The sequence below is a fragment of the Colletotrichum fioriniae genome, assembly GCF_027942845.1.
Source record: "Colletotrichum fioriniae strain IMI 355084 chromosome Unknown scaffold_4, whole genome shotgun sequence".
Classification (NCBI taxonomy): Eukaryota; Fungi; Ascomycota; class Sordariomycetes; order Glomerellales; family Glomerellaceae; genus Colletotrichum; species Colletotrichum fioriniae.
The window spans coordinates 941,225-964,617 of record NW_027076840.1 but is presented as its reverse complement, the minus strand read 5'-3'; the positions used below and the strand labels follow the sequence as shown (position 1 = coordinate 964,617).

General features: G+C 53.5%; 9 protein-coding genes across 9 annotated transcripts; 4 read left to right on the top strand and 5 right to left on the bottom strand.

The window, feature by feature from the left end:
- Positions 1 to 3,103: 3,103 nt before the first annotated feature.
- On the top strand, positions 3,104 to 5,233 carry N0V96_004108 (uncharacterized protein; the record flags this gene model as incomplete). The annotated part of the gene is made up of 3 exons (XM_053188175.1): positions 3,104 to 4,084; positions 4,294 to 4,963; positions 5,031 to 5,233. 3 exons carry the CDS (start codon positions 3,104 to 3,106, stop codon positions 5,231 to 5,233), a joined length of 1,854 nt encoding a protein of 617 aa, XP_053054137.1.
- A 2,062-nt stretch (positions 5,234 to 7,295) lies between these two features.
- On the bottom strand, positions 7,296 to 9,299 carry PEX5 (Peroxisomal membrane signal receptor PTS1; the record flags this gene model as incomplete). Its single annotated transcript, XM_053188174.2, has 2 exons — positions 7,296 to 9,062; positions 9,129 to 9,299. The coding sequence occupies 2 exons, from the start codon at positions 9,297 to 9,299 to the stop codon at positions 7,296 to 7,298; spliced, it is 1,938 nt and encodes a 645-aa protein (XP_053054136.2).
- A 777-nt stretch (positions 9,300 to 10,076) lies between these two features.
- On the bottom strand, positions 10,077 to 12,197 carry N0V96_004106 (uncharacterized protein; the record flags this gene model as incomplete). The annotated part of the gene is made up of 1 exon (XM_053188173.1): positions 10,077 to 12,197. One exon carries the CDS (start codon positions 12,195 to 12,197, stop codon positions 10,077 to 10,079), a length of 2,121 nt encoding a protein of 706 aa, XP_053054135.1.
- A 674-nt stretch (positions 12,198 to 12,871) lies between these two features.
- Positions 12,872 to 14,328, top strand: N0V96_004105 (uncharacterized protein; the record flags this gene model as incomplete). Its single annotated transcript, XM_065757022.1, has 3 exons — positions 12,872 to 12,927; positions 12,982 to 13,068; positions 13,134 to 14,328. The coding sequence occupies 3 exons, from the start codon at positions 12,872 to 12,874 to the stop codon at positions 14,326 to 14,328; spliced, it is 1,338 nt and encodes a 445-aa protein (XP_065614235.1).
- Positions 14,329 to 14,396: 68 nt separating this feature from the next.
- Positions 14,397 to 16,186, bottom strand: N0V96_004104 (uncharacterized protein; the record flags this gene model as incomplete). The annotated part of the gene is made up of 3 exons (XM_053188171.2): positions 14,397 to 15,310; positions 15,376 to 15,559; positions 15,629 to 16,186. The coding sequence occupies 3 exons, from the start codon at positions 16,184 to 16,186 to the stop codon at positions 14,397 to 14,399; spliced, it is 1,656 nt and encodes a 551-aa protein (XP_053054133.2).
- Positions 16,187 to 16,805: 619 nt separating this feature from the next.
- Positions 16,806 to 17,414, top strand: SUI1 (Eukaryotic translation initiation factor eIF-1; the record flags this gene model as incomplete). The annotated part of the gene is made up of 3 exons (XM_053188170.1): positions 16,806 to 17,064; positions 17,223 to 17,290; positions 17,391 to 17,414. The coding sequence occupies 3 exons, from the start codon at positions 16,806 to 16,808 to the stop codon at positions 17,412 to 17,414; spliced, it is 351 nt and encodes a 116-aa protein (XP_053054132.1).
- An 831-nt stretch (positions 17,415 to 18,245) lies between these two features.
- Positions 18,246 to 19,226, bottom strand: N0V96_004102 (uncharacterized protein; the record flags this gene model as incomplete). The annotated part of the gene is made up of 1 exon (XM_065757021.1): positions 18,246 to 19,226. The coding sequence occupies one exon, from the start codon at positions 19,224 to 19,226 to the stop codon at positions 18,246 to 18,248; it is 981 nt and encodes a 326-aa protein (XP_065614234.1).
- A 1,317-nt stretch (positions 19,227 to 20,543) lies between these two features.
- N0V96_004101 (uncharacterized protein) lies at positions 20,544 to 21,260 on the bottom strand (the record flags this gene model as incomplete). The annotated part of the gene is made up of 3 exons (XM_053188168.1): positions 20,544 to 20,685; positions 20,787 to 21,028; positions 21,126 to 21,260. 3 exons carry the CDS (start codon positions 21,258 to 21,260, stop codon positions 20,544 to 20,546), a joined length of 519 nt encoding a protein of 172 aa, XP_053054130.1.
- A 582-nt stretch (positions 21,261 to 21,842) lies between these two features.
- N0V96_004100 (uncharacterized protein) lies at positions 21,843 to 23,129 on the top strand (the record flags this gene model as incomplete). Its single annotated transcript, XM_053188167.2, has 1 exon — positions 21,843 to 23,129. One exon carries the CDS (start codon positions 21,843 to 21,845, stop codon positions 23,127 to 23,129), a length of 1,287 nt encoding a protein of 428 aa, XP_053054129.2.
- Positions 23,130 to 23,393: the final 264 nt, after the last annotated feature.

The following is a 23,393-nucleotide window of genomic DNA, read 5'->3' as shown; positions in this document are numbered from 1 at the left end:
CCCCTTTGAAGCAATCAACAGCGCGATGGGGGGAAAGCTAGCCACCGGGGACCAGAAGTGGTCCCCCCATCCCCCGTCCGAGGGCCCGTTCCCCGCCTTGCCGCCCGCGTCCGGGCACTCGGTCCGGGCCCGTGAGGGTAAGCCTCAGCCGATAATCATCATCTTAAGCTACCTGGCCTTGCTGTCACGGACGACTTTCACGATGGGGTGGCGTGTTGCGGGAAACCCTTTGAAGATTTTTCTCGCTCCGGATCCACGGTTGGAATCATTTCAGGCGATACGAGAATACATAGAGGGCTGAGAAGAATGGCGTCCCGCACGATGAGTTGTATCGATAAACCAGCTTCGTTTTTGAAACATATCATGCGGGATTCGAGTTCGATGTCGTGGCTTACGAAGGGCTTGCTCGACCCAGAGGCAAGGGGGGCTTGCAGACGATTTGTTCACTCTTCCCCTTTCCCATCCATCGTCATTATCACTCTCACTTCCCGGCCTGTGTGTGTTGCACAACGTTACGCAGCTCCCCTTTGGTCGTTTTGTGTCTCAGCCATCCGGGGAGAAGAAATATATACGGAGTAGGTATGTCAAGCTCTCTCTCTCTCTCTCTCTCTCTCGCTTTTTGTACACCGTTTTGTTGGCTTGCCTACCCCATCCAACACGGCGCCAGGGGTGTCCGTTCCCCTTTCCCAATCTTCAATGTACGGCTTGCGGCCTGCTGAAGCTAAGGTAGGAGTAAGTTTGGACGGGTTGCACCTTTGGGCGGCAGCTAAGGTAGTGTAGCGTCTATGCATCTTTTTCTTGCCATCTTAATCAATCCTGCGAGCCTGGCCCCCTCCGCATCCTCCGTCGTTTGATGGATTAGGTACTCTGGGTGTACGAAGCCTCAATTGTACGTACGGTAGGTCCCGAAGCGCCGCATGCGGAAACCGGACTCCTACTCCATCCTCCTTCGCGTTGTCTGTTTTGGCGAAACACATTTACGGATACTTGGATCCGAGAGTGGTTGGTGGTTGTAGCGGTCGGCCAAAGCCAAGCGCGAAGGAAAGGTGCGGATAAGCGTGGGTTTTAAAGCGAGATGGTGGCTTGAGGCTTATTTTCTTTCTTAGATCTGACAGGATCTGGTTGCGCTCACGCGAAGCAGCCGGCTCTCGCGCTCGCGGACTAACTTCACCTTTGGATTTAGTCTTCTCCTTGAAACGTAAGATCATCAGAGGAGAAGAGAGGTGGCGTATAAGGTAGTATAGGGTAGGGCGCGGGTGAGGGAGAATAGAGAAGGACGGCGTGCAACGCCTCAAACGACGGGGGAGGAAACATGTTCATTGGTGAAGGTTACCTCTGCTAATGCAACAAAGTCGACAAGAGAGGGTTGCTAATAATGGATTGTTTCTAAGCGGATTCGAGATATTGCGCCTCCAAGTCCTTTCTTGCGATCGGAATCGGGAAAGCGACATCAAGGAGTATCGACGACTTTGGCGAAGGCGTGTAACAATCGAGAACTGCCTGAAGCTCGAGGCTGAAGCTGAGGTTGTCCGGTGATGTGATGGGGGGAAGGTCGGGACCCGGCGGTTTGGCTCACGGGTGAGGGATGATTCAACTTTCACGGCGAGCCCGTGGCAAGGCTGGGGAGAGCTTGTTCTCCTTTCCCCTTCTACCTTCAACGGTGCGGTCAATTGCGTGAGTGAGAGCTAAACGTAGTCTAGAGGTCTCGATGCAGTGAGCTGCTCCTGGTTCTGGGATGTGATCATGGTGATCATTTGGGGAAAGGCGTCCGCGGTGTGTCTTGATGCATGGAGAAGAGGCGGTGGGCGGTCGGTCGGTCGGTCTGAAGGTCCATTGTGTAGCGGTATCCAGGGAGGAGGGGGCTGGATCACATACGACCTGAAAACAGCATTTAGTGGTTCGGATCGTGAGAGGAGGCGAGGACTCTCGGGCCGCGAGACGTCACCTAGGTTCCCATTGTTGGGAGACCACGCTCTGTATATCCCTTCTGCTTTTTGTTGTATGTGTGTGTTTCCGGGGCGCGAAAAAGTCTCGTGGCCAAAGAAGAGAAAAGGTGGGAAGGGGACGATGGCGGCCAGGCGTGGCCCGCGTGGGATAATGTCTCTGTTGCAAGCAGACGGGATGACGAGGATCTTTTTTGGACGATAACGGAATACCATCGCAGCTTGACCAAGGCTGAAAAGGCTCTAGTGTTGCCTGGAACGGGTAATCTCCCCCTCAACGAAAACGAGGAGCGGGGATGTACGCCCCGGAATGAGTTGTGCGAATCGCTTGATGCTGGTGACTCACTGAAAGAGCAAAGGTCTCGCCCTGTTCTATTTTCTTTCCCACGTTCGATGAGTGTGATGGCTTCTTCTCTCTCCCTCATATGACTTTATCAGACCACGCACTTTCGAGCAGACGCCATGAGGTTATCCAGAAAGGTACCGACTTCCGCAAACGGATGGCTTTGAAGGGGAAGAGGGGAGTCGAGACCGAGCTGCTGGGACGGAAGGTGGCGCCTCTGGATCATTCTCGGCATGACGGGCGAAAAAAAGAGTCATGCATTCCATTCGCTTATGATTGTTAAACCATGTGGCATCATTGAGATTGAAGCGAGGGTGGGAACCGTGTGATAGGTGTAATTAGAGCGGTAGGTAATGAGACGGTCGTAGACACGGAGCCGGTAATGGGCTGCGGAGTTTCGGGAAAGCTTCACTGCGGAGTTTCGGATTGGTTGGGCGCGGAATCGACCGTCTGACGGCCGCTGTGTGGGGCCGCAGCTGGCGGACTTTTGTGCTTACGCGGAGCGGAGTTTGACGCCTGCTCCGCAACTTCATCCCACATTCCCACCGGTCTCGAACGGGGGTCGAACCACCATTCGCTTTCCTTTCCGAGAAACCTGGACGTCTTGCAGAGAGTACCTTACATTGTTACTGGATCAGCGGACGCAACGCAGCCCCGACGAGGATCAAACCGCGTAAGCTGACTGCCTTGAATCCTATTCTGAAAGGCACGGGAAACAGACCGAGAGAGAGAGGGATACGAGAAAGAATTCCGAATCGTGATATCGCATATTTCCACTCTTACCACTTTTTTCTTCTTCCCTCCGTTTCCTTTCCCCATGGTCAATCGGATCCAGCTGGCCGTGCCGACCCATCTGTTATCCGCCGCCGCCGCCACTACTCCTGTCTCTTCCCTTTCTGTCCACGGTCCAAGAGCCGACGCTGCCGCAGAAGAAGAAGAAGCAGTAGCAGGGCATCAGACCCAGCAATCACAACTGCAAGAGCAGAAACCGCAACAGCACAGAAAGAGAAAAGAAATGTCCGCTGACGGTCTGAAAGCGATGAGTGACCTGGCGGACGCGGCGGACAAGTCCCGCCAGAAGAGCTGCAACGCCTGCGTCCGGAGCAAGCGCCGCTGCGACAAGCGGACCCCGCGCTGCACCCGCTGTAACGAGAAGAACTTTTCGTGCGTGTACCAGAACCTGCCGCCCGCCTCTGCCAATGGAAGCAGTGGCATCGGTGGTGGTAGTGGTGGTGTCGGTGTTGGTGTTGGAAGCCTCGGCGGCCGGGGCGACTCCTCTTCCTCCGCCGGGGGTATGATCAGTAACCCAGACGACACCCTCCAGGCCATGGACATTGAGGAGGACTGCGGCAACATCAATGATGACCTTCCTCCCTTTGACTTCAACACACTTACCGACCATCATCTCCAACATCAACAACAACATCATCACCAACCTCAACTCCAACAGCAGCAGCCCACGCCCGCGTCGTCGTCATCCTACCTCGACGGCGGTCTCCCGACAATAGTGATGACGGAGGACATCCACACCGGCATCGGCAGCGGCAACAACAGCGGGAGCAACATCGACAACGCCACGTCGGTGCCGTCCACGTCGTCGCTGAACCTCGACTTGAATGCCGCCAACGCGCCCTTTGACTTCAACTCGGTCATGGATTTCCTGAACGCGGACCCGACGGCCGGCGGCGAGCTTCAGCTGTGGGAGACGCCGTTGACGCCTATTGTCCAGAAGACTATGCTGCCCGAGATCAACCAGCTGAGTCCGTGTGACTGGGATAATGAGATGGGGGAAGCATGTGTAAGTTGATGAATCTCTTCTCATTCGTTGTGGTTCTTATATCTCATACAACCTCACTTGTCTTCACATCTTCCTTCACACATTCATTCATGCCCATATTTCCCGTCCGAGTTATACGTCTTATTTTCCTTTCCCTCATCTAGCCCTCCTCGTGGCCAGCCCTACCTCACGCATGTCCGCGGGATGAAATACTCACGCCTGCCTCACAGGGCGGCTTCCAACCATGGCAAATCCACGAACCAAACTCCCGCATCGGCCACCTCGTCAACATTGTCAAGAACATGCACGTCGTCTTCGCCCAGACCAAACAGACACCCTTCCTCCACCGGCACCTCTACCGCGGCGTCCGTGAGACGCCCAGGCCCCTGATGGCGGCCTACACCGCCATCTCGGCGTACGCGGGCATGACGGAGTCCAACAAGGACTGGGCGATCCGCGCCGTCTGCGAGGGCGCCAACGAGATTCTCAAGAGCGGTGCTGGTGCTGGCAACGCCAAGGACTCAACAACAACATCGACATCAACAACAGCAGCAGCAGCAGCCGCCGCCGCAGCAGTGGGGAGCAACATCACGGGGCACGAGAAGCTCGCGAGGGCGCAGGCGCTGTTCCTGATCCAAACGGTGCGGTGCTTCGACGGCGACATAGCGCTGCGGGCGCAGGCGGAGCGGGACATGGGCGTTCTCGAGAAGTGGTTAAAGGACCTCGAGGGGTTGAGGGACAACTTTGATGAGGTGCATCTGCTGGACGACGGCGCGTTGCGCGGGAGGCCGCCGCGGTCCTGGGAGGTCTGGATTTTTAACGAGTGTGTGAGGCGGACGGTGTTGATGGGGTATGTCTTTACGAGCATGTATCAGATGCTCAAGAGTGCTGGTGATTTTGGTGAGGCTTTCATTTTCTTTTCTTCTCCATGCCCGCCCACCGCTATTGCCTTGCTGACCATGTCTAGATCCCGACTTGGCACCGTGGCTGATACCGCACCGCTGGACCTTCTCGAAGCACCTCTGGGACGCTCAGTCTTCGCCGACCTTCTTCACTGCGTGGCGCGAGAAGCCCATGTTCCTGGTCAACAGTTTCTTTGTGCAAGGCGTCGCCAAGATAATGCGGCCGGCGGATGTGGACGATTTCGCGAGGATGTTCCTCACCATGTGAGTATTGTCCCTATTGCATCTCGGTGTCTCTCTGGTGGAGAAGGTTATGAGATTGTGATGGGAGGCTAATCTGCTCGGTGATGACAGGACTGTTGGTGTTGAGGAGATGAAGCATTTTATGCTCGAAGTGTAAGACATCTTGGATTACTTTTAGGGCGTGTGATTAGGTATGTTTGCGTACAACACTGGTTGTGTCTGGAGGCTCTGCGTCATTGATTTTATGATGGAGGTGACACTCGATTGGCTTTACTGCCCGGGTCGTCTCGATGGAATAGGAGTTCAGGGAATTTGGTTTAGTCTCTTGGGGCGTTCTCATTGTCCGTCTTATAAAATCTAAACGCTCACAATGTTCCTGTTGTAATGGGACTGGGTAGAAGCATACGAGTTGATAGATTATTCAATGAACTCATGATCACGTTGCTACGAGACTGAGCGGATAAAATATATAGAGCTGAGCCATCCGCAGCGTTCAGCGGCTACATCAGAGATATTCTGTAGCTATCTATCTCATGATAGAAACGGAAGAGAGGCATGGGTATTCGTTCAGTCGGGCACGTTGCGAGATCTCTCAAGGGGTTAGCAGGGATCTAGCCCTGGTTGGGATAAATGAACATATCAGATTCACTATCACGATCTTCAGGCGCGATACCTCTCTTTCGATATTGAATATATGCCAGAAATTCAAATGCACTGTCCGAGGCAAGTCTACAGTGAGCTCCATGGTACACCAAGCAAACTTGGCTAGAAAGCGGAAAGACAGACAGAAGGGTGCATGGGCTATGAACAAGGCTGATTTTAGCAAGGTAGGATAAGGTCGAACATTGCTCTGAAAGATTTCGTTGCTACCCGAGCAGAAAGGCATATAGTGCTACATTGTAGTATTTACAGAATTAGATGGGGGTCTGAACAGCCATTTGGTTTATCAAAGACTACAAAGACGTAAAGTTTGCTCACTAACCCCCGAAGTGAGGGGAGAATGTGGTCCGGCAAGCGAAATTTAACGACTGATGGGAATCACGAATACTGTTCGTCCTCATTGGAAAAAGCAGAAAGCAACATCGCGAGTGTGAATGGCGTTCATTGTGTAGTACAGACGAGTGCTGATGTCAAATAGCATCTCTCATCTGGTATCTCACAAATGGATTTATTCACCATCCACGTTCAAACCAGTCACCAATACCAACATGAACAGAGCCAAACATATTTTAAACGAACCAAACTTGCGAGATAGTTTTGGAAAAACATCTTTATCAACACAATCCATCGCTCAGCATCCACCTCCAATACAGCCACCTCCAATCCAAAACATCATCGCTCGGCATAACTAAGTCTCGCAGACCTCCTCCACCAGATTTCTCCCATCTACAAAATCTACACCAAAACATATCACTTTCTCAAAGTTCAAAGCAAACATATCAGGCAAGAAGACAACCCCCATCTACTACCACGATCCCACCAAACCCCCCTGGCAGGATCCGGCCAAGTGCAAAGGCACCTTGAGCCACGGAGGTACCAAGGCCAATAACTGGGGAGGCGCCTCTGGAGGTAATAGCAGGAGAGGCAGCAGCAGCAACAGTGGAGGCGGCGGCGGTGGTGGTGGTGGTGGTGGTGGTGGTGGTGGCAGCAACAACAGCGGCGGCGGGACTAAGAAGTGATGGATAGGAGCCGCAGTGTTTAATATTGGCCAACCGTTTTTAGGTCGAGGTCACAGTTGTCAGGGAGAGGGAGGATTGAAATCCCGAAATAGTAGTCGCATTGATAGCAGTCCCAAGATACCCCTTTGGTTAGAATCGATTTTTTTTACTAGTACTATGCGTTGCAGTATTGCTGGGAATGTGAGTTGGTCAACTTTACAGCATGACACAAAGATCGGGGGTCCCTATCCGGCACCGATCCAATAATGTATGCAAAGACACAATCATACAGCCAGATGGATGCTCTCGTGAAAGGCGTCGTCTCATTCATTCTTTTCCACCCGCTATAATGCTACATCCCAGTCCTCGAGGCAGCCCTTTTTTTTGTCTGTTTGACCAGACTATCATGCAACCAAATCCAAAAACCCTCTAGAAGTCGAACTCGCCCCTGAAAATCTCGGGATCTACGCCCGCAACGGTCTTCTCGGCCAGATCCCGGCGACCCATCTGGGTAAACACTCTCCTTAGCGTATCGTACAGGGTCGTGCTCCGGTTCTGCGCCGTCATGCGGTCAATCTGCTCGTCGAGCTGCGCCGTGTTGGCACCGCCCCTGGAGCCTTCGCCGCTGCCCAAAATCTCGTACGCCATGTTGCGGCCGCTCTTCTCGATGGCCTTGTGCATGTTGAGTGCGGCGAGGAAGTGCGAAGCCGCCTCGGCGTGGCAGCCGATGTTGATGCAGCTGACACCCAGGTTGTAACGCGCGCGGACAAAGTTGGGGTGGATGCTCAGCGCCTTCTCGTACGCCGCGATGGCCTCCTCGGAGCGGCCCGAGTTGGCGAGGGTAGCACCCAGACGGTTCCAGAGCAGGTGCAGCTGTTCTTGCTGGTTTGAAGCCCCGAGTTCCGAGGAGTGGAGGGCGGCCGTGAAACAGTCGACGGCCTTGTCGTACTCCTCGGCGCCGTAGAAGAGGACGCCCAGGCCGACCTGGACGTCGGGGTCCATGTGTTCGCCGTCCGGGCTGAGCTGCGCCGCCTTGATGAAGAGTCCGGTAACCTTGTCATGCAGTTGCTGCCGGTCAGTGAAGCCCATTTCCGCCATGGGATGCAAGTCAGTCGGTGCGATAATCTGCGGGTATTTGACGGAAAGCCACCGCTCGAGTGTGCGGTAGGCAGTGCTGTCGTAGCCCTCGTTGGTGTACGAGACAGCCAAGCCCATGAGGGCGGCGAGGTTATTGGGGTCTTGCTTGAGAGCTTGCTCAAGCGCACGAATAGCCGCCGTCTCCTTCTCATTTTGCGCCTGCGCCGAACCAAGGTACACCCACGCCTCGGTATGCTGCGGGTTTTGTTGGACTGCAGCTTCGAATGCGAGAGCCGCTAGTGAAAGGTTTCCTCCCTCGCGCATGATCCGGACGCCCTCTTCGAATGCGTTCTTCTCCTCGCTGAAGAAGTTGTCCTCTTCGAAGAGATAGTTCTCGATGACGGGATCGCCGAGTCTGCCCCAGTCGCCGTTCATACCGGTGAAATCTGGACCCCAGTCCTCGCTGTCGAATTTGTCGAACGTCGAATCGTCGACCATGCCTCTTGCTGCAGCAGTTTCAGCCTGGATTCCTTTCCATATTGATTCGAAGTCGCCAAAACCTGTCTCACTCTGCATTGCCCTGTCCATTTCGTCCAGTTCAGGCTCCGCAGCCTTGGCCTCCTGCTCCTCCTTCTCCTGCAACTCCATCTGGGCGAACTGTTCCTCCCACTGGTTGTCGTCAAGCTCTACTAGCTTTCCCTTGCCCTTGGCGTCCTCTTGTTGTTGTTGCATCGGTTGCTGGTACATGGGCTGAAACGTGGGCTGGCCCATCATGCTGTTGTAACCCATTCCCATGCCCATTCCCATACCCATACCCATGCCCATGCCCATTCTCGGCTGTTGAGCCATTTGCCCAGGCATGGGACTTGCTCTCGCCGATGAGGGCTGCTGGTTCATTTGTCTGAAGCGCGCAAAATCTTCGGGGCTGAATTGGGTTCCGGGGGGTTGTTGAAATGCCGACTCCATGGCGGCTTGGTTCTGGAAGTCACCCGCCCACGTCGGTGATGTTGAGTTCGCGCGGAGGTGAACTCCCTGGTTTGGATCGATTCGGACAGCGCCATTTTGCATGGGAAGCTCCTGCTGGAGACCTGGGGCTTTGTTAAGGAAACCGTTCATCATCTGTAAGGACCGGTTAGTTCAAAGGAGTCCGCGACTTTGGAAGTCCGCTGTATGCTGTATGCGTACCTCATCCTGCGGGGTGCTTGCGCCGGCGCTTCGGAAACCACCGGCGAGCGCATTAGGGCCCCTTTGCACCAATCTATCTCTCTGAAGAGTCTTGTCATCTTGAACATGCTTCTGAAATTGGCTGAGGGGGTTGCCGGAGGTCGAGCATTCTGCGCCACCCATAAACGACATTTTGAAGGATAGGAAGCCGGGCTTCTCGATTCAATATTGTGGCAACCGTAATGGAGGTGTATGTAGAGGAGATTACCCTAGAACCGCGGGAAAGTTCGATATCTGGAGAACTCGGGCAAAAGTTGGTTGGGCTTGAAGTTGGTAGACAGGTGGGATATGACTGGTTTGTAATTCAGCCAACCTCGAGCGGCTGCGTCTCCGAGAAGATACCGAGGCAGGCCGGCGGGGGGCTTAGGCGCGGCACACGGTTGATATCTTTCTCCGCAGCCGGAGGCGGGGTAGCCAATCAGGTTATCAAAGGTGGGAGAAAACGATAGTGGGGTGAGCGCTGACCCCAGTTCGTTTGGAGCTCTGGACTCTGAACCACGCATGTGAGTGGCGGCGCATGGGTGTACGAGAAACATGTCACTGATGGACTTCAACATCTTTATGTTCCTCATTAGGCAATTTAATCCGACAACCGCGACTTCGATGGCCGGCCTTCAACAATAATATCATCAGCAATGTCATTTAGACCCTGACGGCTTCCCATTTCTGTTAGTTTACTGTCTCCTTACCTTCGCACCCTTCACCAAATATCGAGGCAACATTTTCTCCCAGCTGCCCGTAGTTTTCTATATCATAAACTAGGCTATGGGTATCACATACGAATGCTCACTCGTGAGCCCCACATCTGCGGACCATTTTCAATCCTCCAGGTGGATCTGTAACATGCCGTGTAACGTTCTCCTTTTGCAAGAGACGCAGTGGCTCTGTGGTCATAAGCCCTTCTCGTGACTATTTCACCCCAATGAAGCCGATACTCTGACGAGCCTTGATGACAGCGCGCCGGAGAGCCTGCTCCTCCTCGTCCGTCCACTTGACTGACAATTGATCCCACTTCTTTCCGGGTGTGTTATACTCTCTTTTCCACTGCGTGTGTATGGCCTGAAGCCTGCTCATCTCGCGAGGATCCCCAGAGCCAGTGTACACAATGAAAGCCGTGCAGGGTGGAAGGCTGTCGTGGATAGCTTGAAGTGAGACTGACAGACGGGCCAAGCACTGCTCAAGAGGCGATCCGCCGAGCTTTCCGTCGAATTGAGTCTTGTCCAAAGGAGGAGGGCCTCCGTCACTGCTTGCACTTTCGACTCGGTTCTTGTTCCACCACCCTTGTAACGCCTCGAGCTCTCGCATCCGGCCCCAAACGAAGTCGACACCGCCGCCGGGAATTTCCAGTCCATCAGGATCTCCCTTCACAGCACGGATGACGCCGTTGACAACGTCCACATCGGACTTGCAGCCTATTTGATAGGTTGCTCCAGCGCCAGGGCCCTTGGACGGTTCGCCCCAATCTACAGCAGCGCTTGTCTTTCCCGTAACCAAGCCGCCTGCATCTCCGCCCTGTGCCTTGTACGCGGTCCCAGCTCTTGCTAGCCGCCGGAACAAGTTCTCACCTTGAGAATCGGATGCGCCCCACAACTTGCCCTTTTCGCACTTTTGTCTGACGAGATCGAGACAGGCGCGGGAGTCTTCAATGGGGTTGTGTCCATTGGCACCACCCTTTTGGATTTCGCGGTTGACGTACTTCTGAGTAAGCCACTTCAATGACGCCTTTAGAGGCGGACCTCTAGGATGGGGGTAGATTAATGAGGTATCGACAATGAAAGGGTGTGAGAACCGCAGGGCCTTCAAGTCAGACTCGAGCGAGTGCCCAATCAGGATCGTCCGTGGAGTGACGAGCTCAACCAACTTCTGTTGGATATCCTTCAATGTGGTCGTGACTGGCTTCAGCATCTCCTCCGTGATGCCGGAAAATCGGGTGACGTAGTCGATAATGGGCTTTTCTGGCTTCACCAGTTCGTCCATGATGAGCTCTCCCGACCAAGAGATGACGCTGATGCGGGTAAGAGAGTATTCGCTCTCTCCTGTCATGCACATCTCGCAATCCAGAGCGAGACATTCTCGACCAGCGGTCACGCTGCCGCTTTCTATCTCCGCCTCAGGCACCTCACCGTCTTCGAGCTTGTCAACTTTAGAGATTGCCCATCCTTCGGGAACCTTGAAGGCCGCTTTCCTCTCCTGGTTCTCGATGAGTGCCGGGTGGATGAGATGGCCGGCGGTCTCGAGTTCTTCGAGTGATGCCAGGAACTCGGTAATACGAGTTCGCTCATTCTTCCATCCTGAAGGCTCTCTCGCCGGCTTAGGGCCCTTCCTGTCGTCTTTGTTCTTAGGCATCGGTGCCGTCAAAAACGTTCCCATGGGCGAGTGAAGCTTCATGTACTTGTCATCACCAGGGGCCTTGACAGGCCACAAGTGAGGGAACATTTTGGCAAATCCCTGCAGCGCAACCGGCAGCTGGTCTGCAGCAAGAGCTCGAGGGTAATAATCGTCGGGCGTCGTTTCCGTCCGGTCCTGGTTCCTAGCTGGGCCAGATGTGTAATTGTCGAAATTCACCCCCTCCTTGAACATGGCCTCCTCCAATCCAGGCACCATCAACACAACAATTTTTCTGAAGTTTGGTCGGTGAGAAACAGAAACCCAGTTTGGGCCCGTTCCATCGGCGAATATATACAGGACAAGGTCGCGAAGCATAGCGAGGTTGATCTTGGAAAACAGCTTTGCGCTCGTGGAGAAGGTAATTGCGGGATAGTTGTTGGAGCCCTCGCGGGGGACCTTCTTGCGTTTTTTGCTGGATCGCTCGACTTTGGTCCATCCTTCGTCATCATCGTCAGGAGCACTTCTCTTCAAGCTGCCACTACTTTGAGTATTCGAGGAACTCTCCCGAGAACTATTTTCGCCATTCCCTGTCTCGGCTTCGGCAGTCGCTTCGTGGGTCTGGGAGGTCGTTCCGGGGACATCATCGGAGGCGACAATGGCACCCTCTCCGCCTTCGTCGCGATTTCTACGGCGCTTCCCCATGATGTCTCTCGTCCAATTGCTGCCGACGGTAATTGGGAGAGGTTCAAGAGGTCCAGTGGCGGTAGATCGAATTGCGCCGCCGTGGCTAGTTGAGGCGTGTTTGTAGGTGTGTTGGGGTGAATTTTCAAATGGGAGCTCAGAAAAAAAAGTTCCCTGACATGGGAAGCACAAATGCGACCGTTGATTCCCATTGTTAGGTGGTTTTGCGGGGCGACCCAATCGGCTGGGTGCAAGATAAGATAAGCGTCAACGGTCAGGGACCCTGGCCTTGAGCTCCTTCCCAGTCGACAGGGACTGAAATGAGGTAAGGTAGGCACGAGCAGGCAAATAGCAAGGTTGTCTGTCGCATTCTGTCGTAGTATACCCTACCTTGCCATGAGGTAACCCTTCGTCCTTCACCGTATGTCAAGACTCAATGGGAAGCAACCTTTCCTATTCGTCGTCCATCATACAATTTCTAAACCGACGGCTACCAAACACACACCCTTGGCGTCACGAAGCCTCAAGTTCACAGATCCGTGCCACCGCAGATTAGTTGAGCATTCTCCGAAATGGAAATCATCCAGTGCAAGTGCGCAAGCTGTCAAGCAATATTGGCAACTTTCTTCAATCTGTGGACTCAGATTGGGAAATCTTATTTCAGTCCGACGATTGAGGCCCAAGGCAATACTCAGATGATCGCCAAGGAACCCACGAGGATTGGTGAAGCAGGTTACCTCGTTGCCGAGTGGTAAGGAACCATTCACACCTTTCTTTTATGAATCGGTAGACTGATCTCTCGCAGCGAGCTTCAAGATGTCGCTTGCGCCAAATGTGATAATGTCATCGGTCTCATGTGTCTAAGTAGCCCAGTCAATCATGTGCTTCACGAGTAAGTCGACCTCGCGACTCGACTATATCCCTACTCACCCGAGGTAGCTCGCAAATACTTCTCAGAAAGACTTCTGTTGTATTTCTGAAGAAGAATGGCAAGCCGATAGAGCTCGACGTTCGCCGCAAACTGAAGCTTCGGGATGACTCTCGCCCCGGATCGTACTCGGCGAACGATCATTTCAATCCCGATTCTGGTAAGGGCTTTGGGCCTGGGCATGGGTCGCCAAACTCCGAGAACTTCGAGTTCTCTCGTTTGCGAGTAGAACTCGATGCGCAGCGGGAGAGCATTGACAGAATAGATACTGCCGGTTTCCAAGTGGTGTCCCAATTCGACAGCGCTGTTTCGCGCATCGAAAAGGAGATGGCAAAGCTCAACTCGACTCTGAACCAACTTCAGGGTGACTTCGATCTTCACAAAGCTGACTTGAAGTCTGTCGAGATTGAAACATCCAGTGGGAAATGCTCGACACAAGACAGTTCCAAGCTGTCTCGATTGGATAGCCAGGTTCGGACCGCAAACGCGGCCATCTCTGAGATGAAGAAGCTCTCCGAAGAAGTCAATAGGGAGAATGATGAGCTCCGAAACGATCTCCTAATCTCGCGAGAAGATTATCAAAGGCTCGAAAACGTTGCCCTAGGTCTACAAGCGAATGTGGCAAGCACGACTAAACCCGTGAAAAACATCCTCAACATGAACATTGACAGCGCCAAGGAAACAGCCAGTTTACGAATTGAGTTGAGGCAGCTGAGACAGATCCTGGATCAGGACCGCAAAAAGAAACTCGACCTGTCTCAACAGCAAATACCCTCGCGGGAACTGGATATCTTGGCCAGTAACATCACCAAGATTGGAGCTCGGGCAAACCAAGTGGAAGCATTGCAGATGGAGTTTGATCTTTTCAAAAGCAGGATACAGCGTCTGGAGGCCAATATAGAGCGTCCTTCTCAGCCTTGCGAGGAGTTGCAAATCGCAACTACCCAGCAATCCAAGAGCGTCGGCACATTTGTCATTGCGAACGACGTCGATTCAATGTCAAACAGCTTACATCAGGAAGCACCCGTCAAGTTTTCCAGCGAGGCAACCTCCATCACGCCCAAAGTTATACAGCCTACGAGCCGCAAACGAAAGGCACCAGCAGAGAAAACGGTCGGAACTGGTGAAGAGAACAAAAGCCCAAGACTCACCAGATCGGGTGCCATTGACAAGAGGAGTATTAAGAAACCGAGGGCCTCTTTGCCCGCGGACAGCAAATGTTAACGCTCCTGTGGGCAGCTCAGTAATAATCAAAGGATGTTTGTGTTCAACTTTGATCTCGTTCAGGGGTATCAATTAGCGGATAAATCGCGGTCTTCGCCCAAGTCCACCTCCAACACAGCTTTTCCAAGCTCAGACAACGCCTTGAGCGGCTCTACCAGAGCGTACCTGAAGAATTTATCCATTCCCTTTGGATCCATGATCCAGGCGTTGATCAGGCTGTTCTCCCGGTCTCTGCCTGGAAGGCTCTCAATTTCAGCAATCATCCATCTGAACATACTAACACCGTCCCAGTCAACCTTTGGTGTCCGATCCTTGTACGCATTGATCAAGGACAAAACCATCTGGCACATTGACACCTGGTCGAGATCCGCCAATACTCTGACACCGGCGGCCGACAACTTCTTCTTCGCAGCCATATCCCTCGCCAGCTTCACCAGCTTTTCCGGTTCAGGCGCTGTTTGAGACAGCTCGATGGCAATGGCAGAGAGACCTTTTGTTCTCTCGTTGTGAAAGGGGATGGGATGCTTGTACGGTTCGATCTCGTAGGCCAACAGGCAGGCAATGGCCAAGGCGCATTCGTGATTGACCCGGGTTTTCCCATAATAGACTGCCGCCTCGTCCACGAGCTGAGCAAAGGGCTCAATGGCCCACCGGTCATTCTCGGGAAACCATGAGGCCGACTTATACGCCTTCCTCAGCCACTTGTGCTTTGCTGTGGGCTCCATGTTGCGGAGTGGAGCAGGAAACATCTCTAGAAGTTTTTGGACTTCAATGGCTTGCCGCAATCTATCTTTGCCGGCGACCTGAGGATGTTTGAATCTCTCGATATCAGGTGTTACACTCAACTCGTTCAGCTTAGCAACCCTCGAATCCTTCTGGGCAAGTTGATACTCGTCCAGGTCGTCGATACACTTGAAGCACTTGCAGTCAAAGTAATAGGATCTCAGTGTTTCATGTCTTTTGCTCTTTGGCTGTGTTTCGTCTGTAATCGCTTAGCTGATGTCCTTTCATGAGACAGTCCTGAAGGCGACTTTCACGACAACTTACCGATATATGATATTTCGACCTCATCCCCAGGCTCGATGAAAGCCATTGCGCGGAGTGAGGCTGACCTGCCGTCAAACTGGACCATGGCATTGGGGCTGCATGAGTGATTCATCATGGCAAGTGTTGTGTCCAAGTAAACGCCATCAGTCTCAGTCTCTGACACACTGAAAGCATTCGTTTGAAGCTGTTTCGCACTATTAGTATACACATGATATACTCGGCTTGGAGGAGTATATCGTAGGACACCACGCACCTTGCACAGAACCTGAAAAGCACTCTCCAGCAAGTCAACCGAAGCTTCATCGCCACCCAGACACATCACAACCCCACGCGCCTGAAGCTGCAACTTGACCATCTCTCTGCCCTGCCACGACTCGACGTTCCCCTCCAGCTCCTCAAACTTCTCCATCACCTTGGGCCGGAGCATGACCTGCGCCGCCGCTCGGACCGGCGTCGGCACCCAGTTCGGCTGGTCCGCCGGCTTCGTCTTGTGTAGCCTCTGAATCGCCTTGCACTCGACCTTGTGGACCACGGACCAGTTGGCCCGCTGGCACGCCGGTCCGCAGTAGGCCACCGTCTTACACCCCGTGCACGCGCGGAGCTTCTCCGTGGCCGGAGCGTCTTCCTGCTGCTGTTTGAGGCAGTGGTTGCAGTACTCTAGCGCGCGTGGGCCCGGCGGGAGCACGACGGCCGGGTTGTTGAACCGGGCCATGATGTCTCCCGGCTCGAAGCGGCGTGTCGCGTGGAGAGAGCGACCCTTGGCGCCATTTTTCTCGCCGCGTACCTCTATACCACTGCTTAATTCTGTCATGGTGAAGGCTGTTCTCTCTTGGTTGGTCCAGAAGATTTCAGAATTATTATAGAAAATTACTGAGAAACCTCTTCGATATGCTGCCCGACCCCTTGGCTAGAGACACAAGGCAAGAGAGATATCTGTATGCGCCACACTTGCATGTGGCTAATGCAAGGTACGCCGTGGGGACATCAAGGATCGACAGCCATGGGAGGGAAAAAAAAAAAGCTGGAGAAGCTCACCGACTTTCTCTGCTTTGAGGGTCGGGTGTGTGTGGGAGGGCGGCAGTCGTGGCAGTGCAGCTTTATGTGCTCGTTCAACTGGGCTACCGTAACTGTTCAGATGGAACTTCACCGAAAGCTCAAAGGGCCCCACCATCACCGCCCAAGCACGGACCCCTTCCCTCCCACCTTTCAACCCCGCCTCGTCCCTACTCCATCCCACCAACTCCCGCCTTTCTGTTCACGGCCTTTTTCCTCAGCCTCACACGAGCATACACACATCTCGACCTCACAACACCTCCAACTCGTCTTCCTACCCCAGGTTTCTTCTTTGAGTCCCAAACGAACCGCGTCAAATTGCCTTACTACAAACCTCCCAACGCATCGACGTTCGCGCGCGCGCAAAGCTCTTTCTCATGACTACCATCGAAAACCTCAAGACCATCGACCCCTTCGCGGACGCGGACGAGGGCGACGCGGACAAGCAGAAGAAGGGCCAGGACTACATCCACATCCGTATCCAGCAGCGCAATGGCCGCAAGACTCTCACCACTATCCAGGGCCTGCCCAAGCGCTTCGACCAGAAGAAGATTCTCAAGGTCATAAAGAAGAAGTTTGCCTGCAACGGCACCATTGTGGAGGACCAGGATCTCGGAGAGGTCCTGCAGCTTCAGGGTACGTCACACTTCAGCGAGAGCTTCGTTCACGCTGTCCTGCTCCTCTTCGGCAGAAGCCCCCCGGTTCGACCGAGGGCCGCTGAAGCGAGCTCCGAGCATGGAGATACATCACCACTTATGTAGGCAACAAGCAAAGCTGACAATCGTGACGCACAGGTGACCAGCGCAAGGCTATTCACGACTTCCTCATCGACAAGCAGGAGGGTCTCGAGATGGACTCCAAGGTACGTCAGATCACTGAACCCATGTCCACGTCGAGACAACCGCGTTCCAATTCCACCCGCGTAAAACCTAAGACATGGCTAACCCGAAACTCTCCCATAGCTCGTCAAAGTCCACGGCTTCTAAGGGAGCCGTTACTGCCAGGAGGCGCAATCTCCCCCTCGCAACCGAGCGGATCCCGGTGTCATAATCTCCGGAAGGGAAGGAGACTCAAGTACCGTTTGGTCCACCCCCAAACTCTTAGATCCATCTTATGAATGCTTCTAGAAGGGAGAAACAAAAGCTTCGTGGAGATGCTTTACCCCGGATGAGCTTCCGAAGCCATAGATGGGGGTTGGGACTCTTCCGGAAAGGTCGATTCCAACTCAGACGAGGAGAAAGGAAAGCTACCGAGAGGATCTTAAAGGTGCCTGCGGGAGGTAAACTACAACACGGTTCAGCTGCGCATATTCACAGCTAGAACATGTCGTGCCGCGCTGAGAAACTGGCAAGGGGATTTTTTTTTTGGGCACAACGGTTTTGGTGGGTCTGAGCTTTTTCACAGCGTTCGCTTTCTTGTTGTGGCTCGTTCGCCGTCCTGCGATGATGGCACTGATGAGAAACAAGGCTTGCGAAAGATTATGAGCATCATGCCCAGTAATGAACACGTTAACTGAACCATTTCTATTCGCCGGTGACCGACTACATGTGCTTCAGGGGTTGCATCAGTTTACACCTTGACTGATTTCCTTTACCCAATGATATGGTAGACCTTCGTACTTCCACCCTGGTTCTAGCATTTTAGTTCAACTGTTAATTCGGTATCTTGGCAAGAGTATCATCGAATCACGCAAAGTGTGCAGTTCAGATCCCTCGTAAACATGTTTATTGAGGCTACACTCGGCGACCTCCGTTTTCTAATTTTGGTCTTCCATAAGTGCCCATCCATCATTACTATCCCTGGCAGGGATTAGAAATCTAGTCTGCCAACTCCTGATGTTCGCTGGTTGCCGGCTCGCTGTCACCAGTATGTTTGACACCGGACTGGTTGTCCTCGATTTGTTCGCCTTCAGCCTGGTCATCCTTGTTATGACCGGCCTCCCGCTTGTCTTTGATTCCAAATTTCTTCCTCAAGACCAGTTTGAACCTAGCTGTGCGGCCTAGCTTCTTGTTCTGGGCCATATCGTTCGCTCCGTCGTTGTTGGCAACATCCTCAACATGTTCTGCAGCACCACCGCTGTCAGACTTGGCGGCCTTCTCTTGCTGCCGAGTACCGGTAGAAGGGGGGGCCGGATTCATCCTGAGAGGATCATGAGGTCTTGGTCCTGCAGACCCCGGAGCCGGTAGTGCCAAGGCTGCTCGAAAGGAAAGGGGACTATTTTCGGATCCTGAGTAGAGATTTGGGGCTCGTCCTTGGCTCTGTGCCCTGACCTGCCACTCTTCTCTGGAACTGCTGGGGCCTTCACCGTTGTCGAGTTCCATATCAACGGCTTTGCCCTTGCCCTTGTTTCGCTTTGGGATCTCGAGGATTTCTTGTCCTTCCTCACTTTCCTGGCTTTCTTCGTCATCGCCGTCCTCGCCATCCTCGCACCCTTCGGCTTGAACGTGTCTTTCTTCACCGACGGCTCCGCTACTGGCGGCACTGCCAGTGACGGGATTGAACGGAAAGGCTGCGGGATTAAGCCTCAAGACTGCGGCTGGTGGCGGAACAGAGCATAGCGTGCAGAGACAGATGAACGACGGACGACACATCCGAATTTCCTCGCCCATGGCGATGTCCCTCGTGGCTCTGAAAACGGAGATGGTGTCATTGAAATATCCGGTGAACCGAGCGTTTCCATTCGGGTCTCCAAAGGGAAGGAGTTCGTTAGGGTCGAGAGGTATGAGATGGTTTCCGAGTACCATGAATCCAATGTTGTTCATGAACTCGCACAGTATGGAATGGTGCATAGCGTTCATGATGTGTCGCGACGTAGGAACTTCCTCCAGCCGTGGGCAGTAGTCCCTGTAGAGTCCCTTGATTGCGTTGGCGGCGGGCATCGTCAATCCCTCCTAGAAATCAGAGAGCCGGTCATCTTCTGGTTGGAAATTGGTCACCCTGAACATGGCCGGGCCCTGGAAGATGGCTGCCCCGATTGGGTAATTTCTCATTGCTATTCTCGGGCCATCTATGAAGTTGAGCATGTGAGGCATGGGTAATATCGACATTGTGCTGGCGACGGCGTAAAGCTTGTGTTGCGTGTAGTGGGTTGTGGATGAAATATTCGAATAGTCGACGAGTACTATGATGGGTTGATTAAACAGAAGAATGGATGAAGAACGAAGAAAGCTTCGGGGATAATGCGGATTGTGATGAAAGATGAAGTCTGTTGAAGGAGAAGAAACGGGAGAAAGGCGACAGAAGCGGAAAAGCTCGAGAAAAGAAGCAGAGTAAGTTGTGGCGGAAGGAAGACACCAGGAAGCTACGAGAGAGAAGGGAGGCGCACGAACACCTACCTTACCATGTAAGCGATCTGGGTGCCAGGTACGGGATGCGGTCACTTTCTTTGGTACACCTTATCCGGTACCCAAGAACGACTCGCGGCAGGAAGCTGCTAGCTAGAGTTGGGTGCGATGATTAGGCACTTGAGATTGTTACTGTATCGGAAGGAACTTCACTACCTCTCCTTTTCAATGGCAACGAGTTTAATGGCATCGAGTTCATTGTCAAGGAGTTGGAGGGTGGGATGAGGTGACACCATATGGTAGTCGCGAGTAGCACGGCACCGCTGGTCCTATCTACACTCCTAGGCAAGGAAGTAAGAGCCTGCGAATGCCATATCTCCGCCAAGTACCTTAGATGGCTTACCTGCTCTTGGTGACGATCGTCAGTAATGAAAACCATTGAGGATGGAAAGTCAGTCAGTGGAGAACGCGGTGCCTGTGATAACAGAGTGACGAAGGCTAGGAAAGAGCAGAATCGCAGAGCTCGCTATGCCGACCAGGCAGGTCCGTGTCCTGGATACGCCCAGCGGAGTCTCCTAATGGCAAGCAGTAGACGGGATAATTAGGCTTGATTTGCAAAAGGGATGAGCATCCCAGAGGTTCAGAAAGCCGATAGCCGCTCCCGGAGTGCCAAGCCAGATCGAGCAAGTGAAGCTGAGGCACTCGTCTTGATCTTTGTCGGTTGCTTTCCACAGCATACTGGAGAATGGTCAACTGGTAACAAAAGAACTGGAAATTTTGATTCAACCTCGAGTTGATCTATGTAACGGTATCATACACCACACCCCACTCTCATTCCTGCTTCTGCGCGGCAAGCTTCTTCGCTTTCCGCTCCTCCTCATCGAGGTGCTGCTTCTTGTAGTGGGCAATCACGTGGTCCAGGTTGGTCTGGGAACCGGCAATAACGTTGCGGGCGGCGAAGTTGGATACGGCCCTGCGCATCAATTGTCAGCTTCTATTCTTCTTCTCTCTCCATCATGAGGAGCCAGATGCCTTCCATATGGCAAAGGGATGCTCGGTTGGGGGGAGGCGTACTCGGGGAATCTGAGGTCGACATCGCGGTTGGCAGGGGTGGAGAAGAAAAGCAGCCTGTCGAAACCGGCCTGCTCAACAGCCTTGGTGTGCAGCGCGTTTCTCTCCTTCCATGTCTCCTGCCAATGCCACGCCTCGTGGATCTTCTGAGTGAGGTAAGGAGGCTCGCCGTCCTTGCCGGGGGATGTGATCTTGTAGACGACGTATGCGGATGGGATAACGGCGACGACGGCCCAGAAGAAGTTCTACAGAGTCTCAAGTCAGACAATTGAGTTCGGGTGAGAGATAACTGCGCAGCGACAGGCCAATTGACGACAATGGAGGGGTTGTTCGCAGACATACGCCAATGGGCTCCTCGACGGTGTGGGCGTGGTGGTGGCCGTGGTCACCTCCGGAGGCGTAGGTTCTCGATTGGCGCAGACCAGTCAGCCGTGACTGACGCGCGATGCAGACAGCCCGCGTTCGAATGGCCTGCATCGTGTATGACGTTTAGAAAACGGGGTGTCAATTGACGATGGGATATCGGTTGCTGGGAGTGCGTCTTTCGAGGAGGGAGCTTCGGCTTGGTGGAGGTTGATCCAAGGTGCCCGAGGAGCGTCACTTTTCGTGGATTAGCGCTAGCGCGCATAAGCGCGGCCAGCCGCGGCTGTTGAGCCAATCATCAGTTGCCGAATTCAAATAAGTGAAATCGCCTCTTAATGGGGCTTTTGGAGACAACTTGGCCAGACGGACGACTTCGACGGATTTCTATTTCGCGATGGTAACCTGTCCTTTTTCATTGTTGACTCATTTCTAATCTCGCGGTTGTGTATAAAGGCGTGCATCTCTTCAGCCAATTCTCATTGCATCAAATTGCATCCTCAGACCGAGTCAAGATTTAAGTTCCTTGAGGTCCACCTTGCGCACAATCTCTTACAGCAACACAACGCTTTAAGCTGGTCTTACACATGAGATAAAATCGTACCTGTTCACCCGGCCAGGTTCATCGATATCATTCAAATCAACACCTTTGCAACAAACAACACACAAAGGTCTAATTCCTCATTCAAACTGCCCAAAATGGCGTCGAGGAGATCAACCCGCGCGTCTCTTCTCCCATTCACACTTTTCATGGTCGTTCTCGGCCTCGTCTTTTTCGCATCATCAGCCTCCGCCTCGACACCGTCAGCACCCTCACCATCAGCCGAAGTAGAGCTCATCTGCCACACCGACAACCCATCAGAATGTTATCCCAAAATCTTTCAACCCACAGAAGAGTTTCAATTAGTTCACGATGATCAAGAATTACCACATGGCCTCCACGTACGCCTAAACATCAACACGGGCAAAAAAGAGGCCAAAATCAACGACCCAACCGAAAAGAACCCGGAACTCGAGGGCCTGCCCGTCGACCGCTCCATCGTGGTCGTCGACTCGGACGAGGCGGCACCCGCGGAGGCGCAGATCCCTAAGGATGCGCCAAAGTACGAGCCAGTCGGCGTGGTGAAGCAACCCAAGCAGGAGTCGGGCGAGTTCTATACGAGCCTCGAGTACGTCAAAAAGGGACCCCACGGAAGCGATCTCCCGATGGACGAGGCTCTCGAGTTCCTTGAGGACATTTCTCACGACATTTACTACGGCCTCAAAATCACAGAGACCTTTGACACCGTCAAGTCCCTCTTCTGCCTCATGATCGACCCCAAGACGCCCGCGGCGTCCGAGGGCGCTGTACCCCGCGACCAGCAGGCCGCGGCCATCATCTCCGGCGCCCTCCAGAACAACCCCACCGCCCTCGAAGAGGTGACCAAAGTCTGGCCCCAGCTGATGGATTCATCCTGCCGGTCCCTTCACAAGGCACCGCAACTCAAGATCCGGGACGGCTTCTACGCCTCATTCGTGCGCTCTTCGCCCGAGAACGGCGCCGGCGACGCAGCGGATCACGACGTCCTCCGCGCCGCGAATAAGGCCAAGGCGCAAGTCGCCGCCATCAAAGGTCTCATCAAGAGCCCCACCATCCGGGACGACTTCATCGCCAACAAGGGGATGGACCGCCTCCTCGAGGTCCTGGCATCCGAGGACGCGCAATGGGAGACTGCGCAGCGTAAAGCCGGCCAGCTCGTGCTGGACAGCTTCCTCGACGAGAACATGGGCGCCGACGTAGGCGTCTGGCCCCTGTTCAAGGCGTCCGAGGGAGACAGGTCCAAGAGGATTGCCGACCGCGTGAGCGACGAGAACTGGAAGGTTGCGGTGAAGGCGATTATGGAGAAGAATAAGGGTGATTCGAGCCACTGGAGCCGGGATCTGTATGAGAGGCTTGATGCGCATGAGAAGGCGCAGTTGAAGTTGATTGGAAAGGATGAGTTGTGATGAGAAAGGATGCATAGATCATGACATAGATATACCCAGGTGCTTTCAATGCCGTTGTTATGCTCACTGTCCATGCCGGTGCCCTTAGCGGTGCCGTACAAGTGACATGCCTCAAAGTACCTACCTAGCTCTGATCAGTGAGATTTCGGTGGGTCTAACCGATGACATTCTCAAGTGAAAGAACCAGGGCTGTCAATTTACTGGAAAGAAAGTGGCCACTTTTATCAATATTCCCTATCGGTCGAAGAGAAATAACCAAGTCGT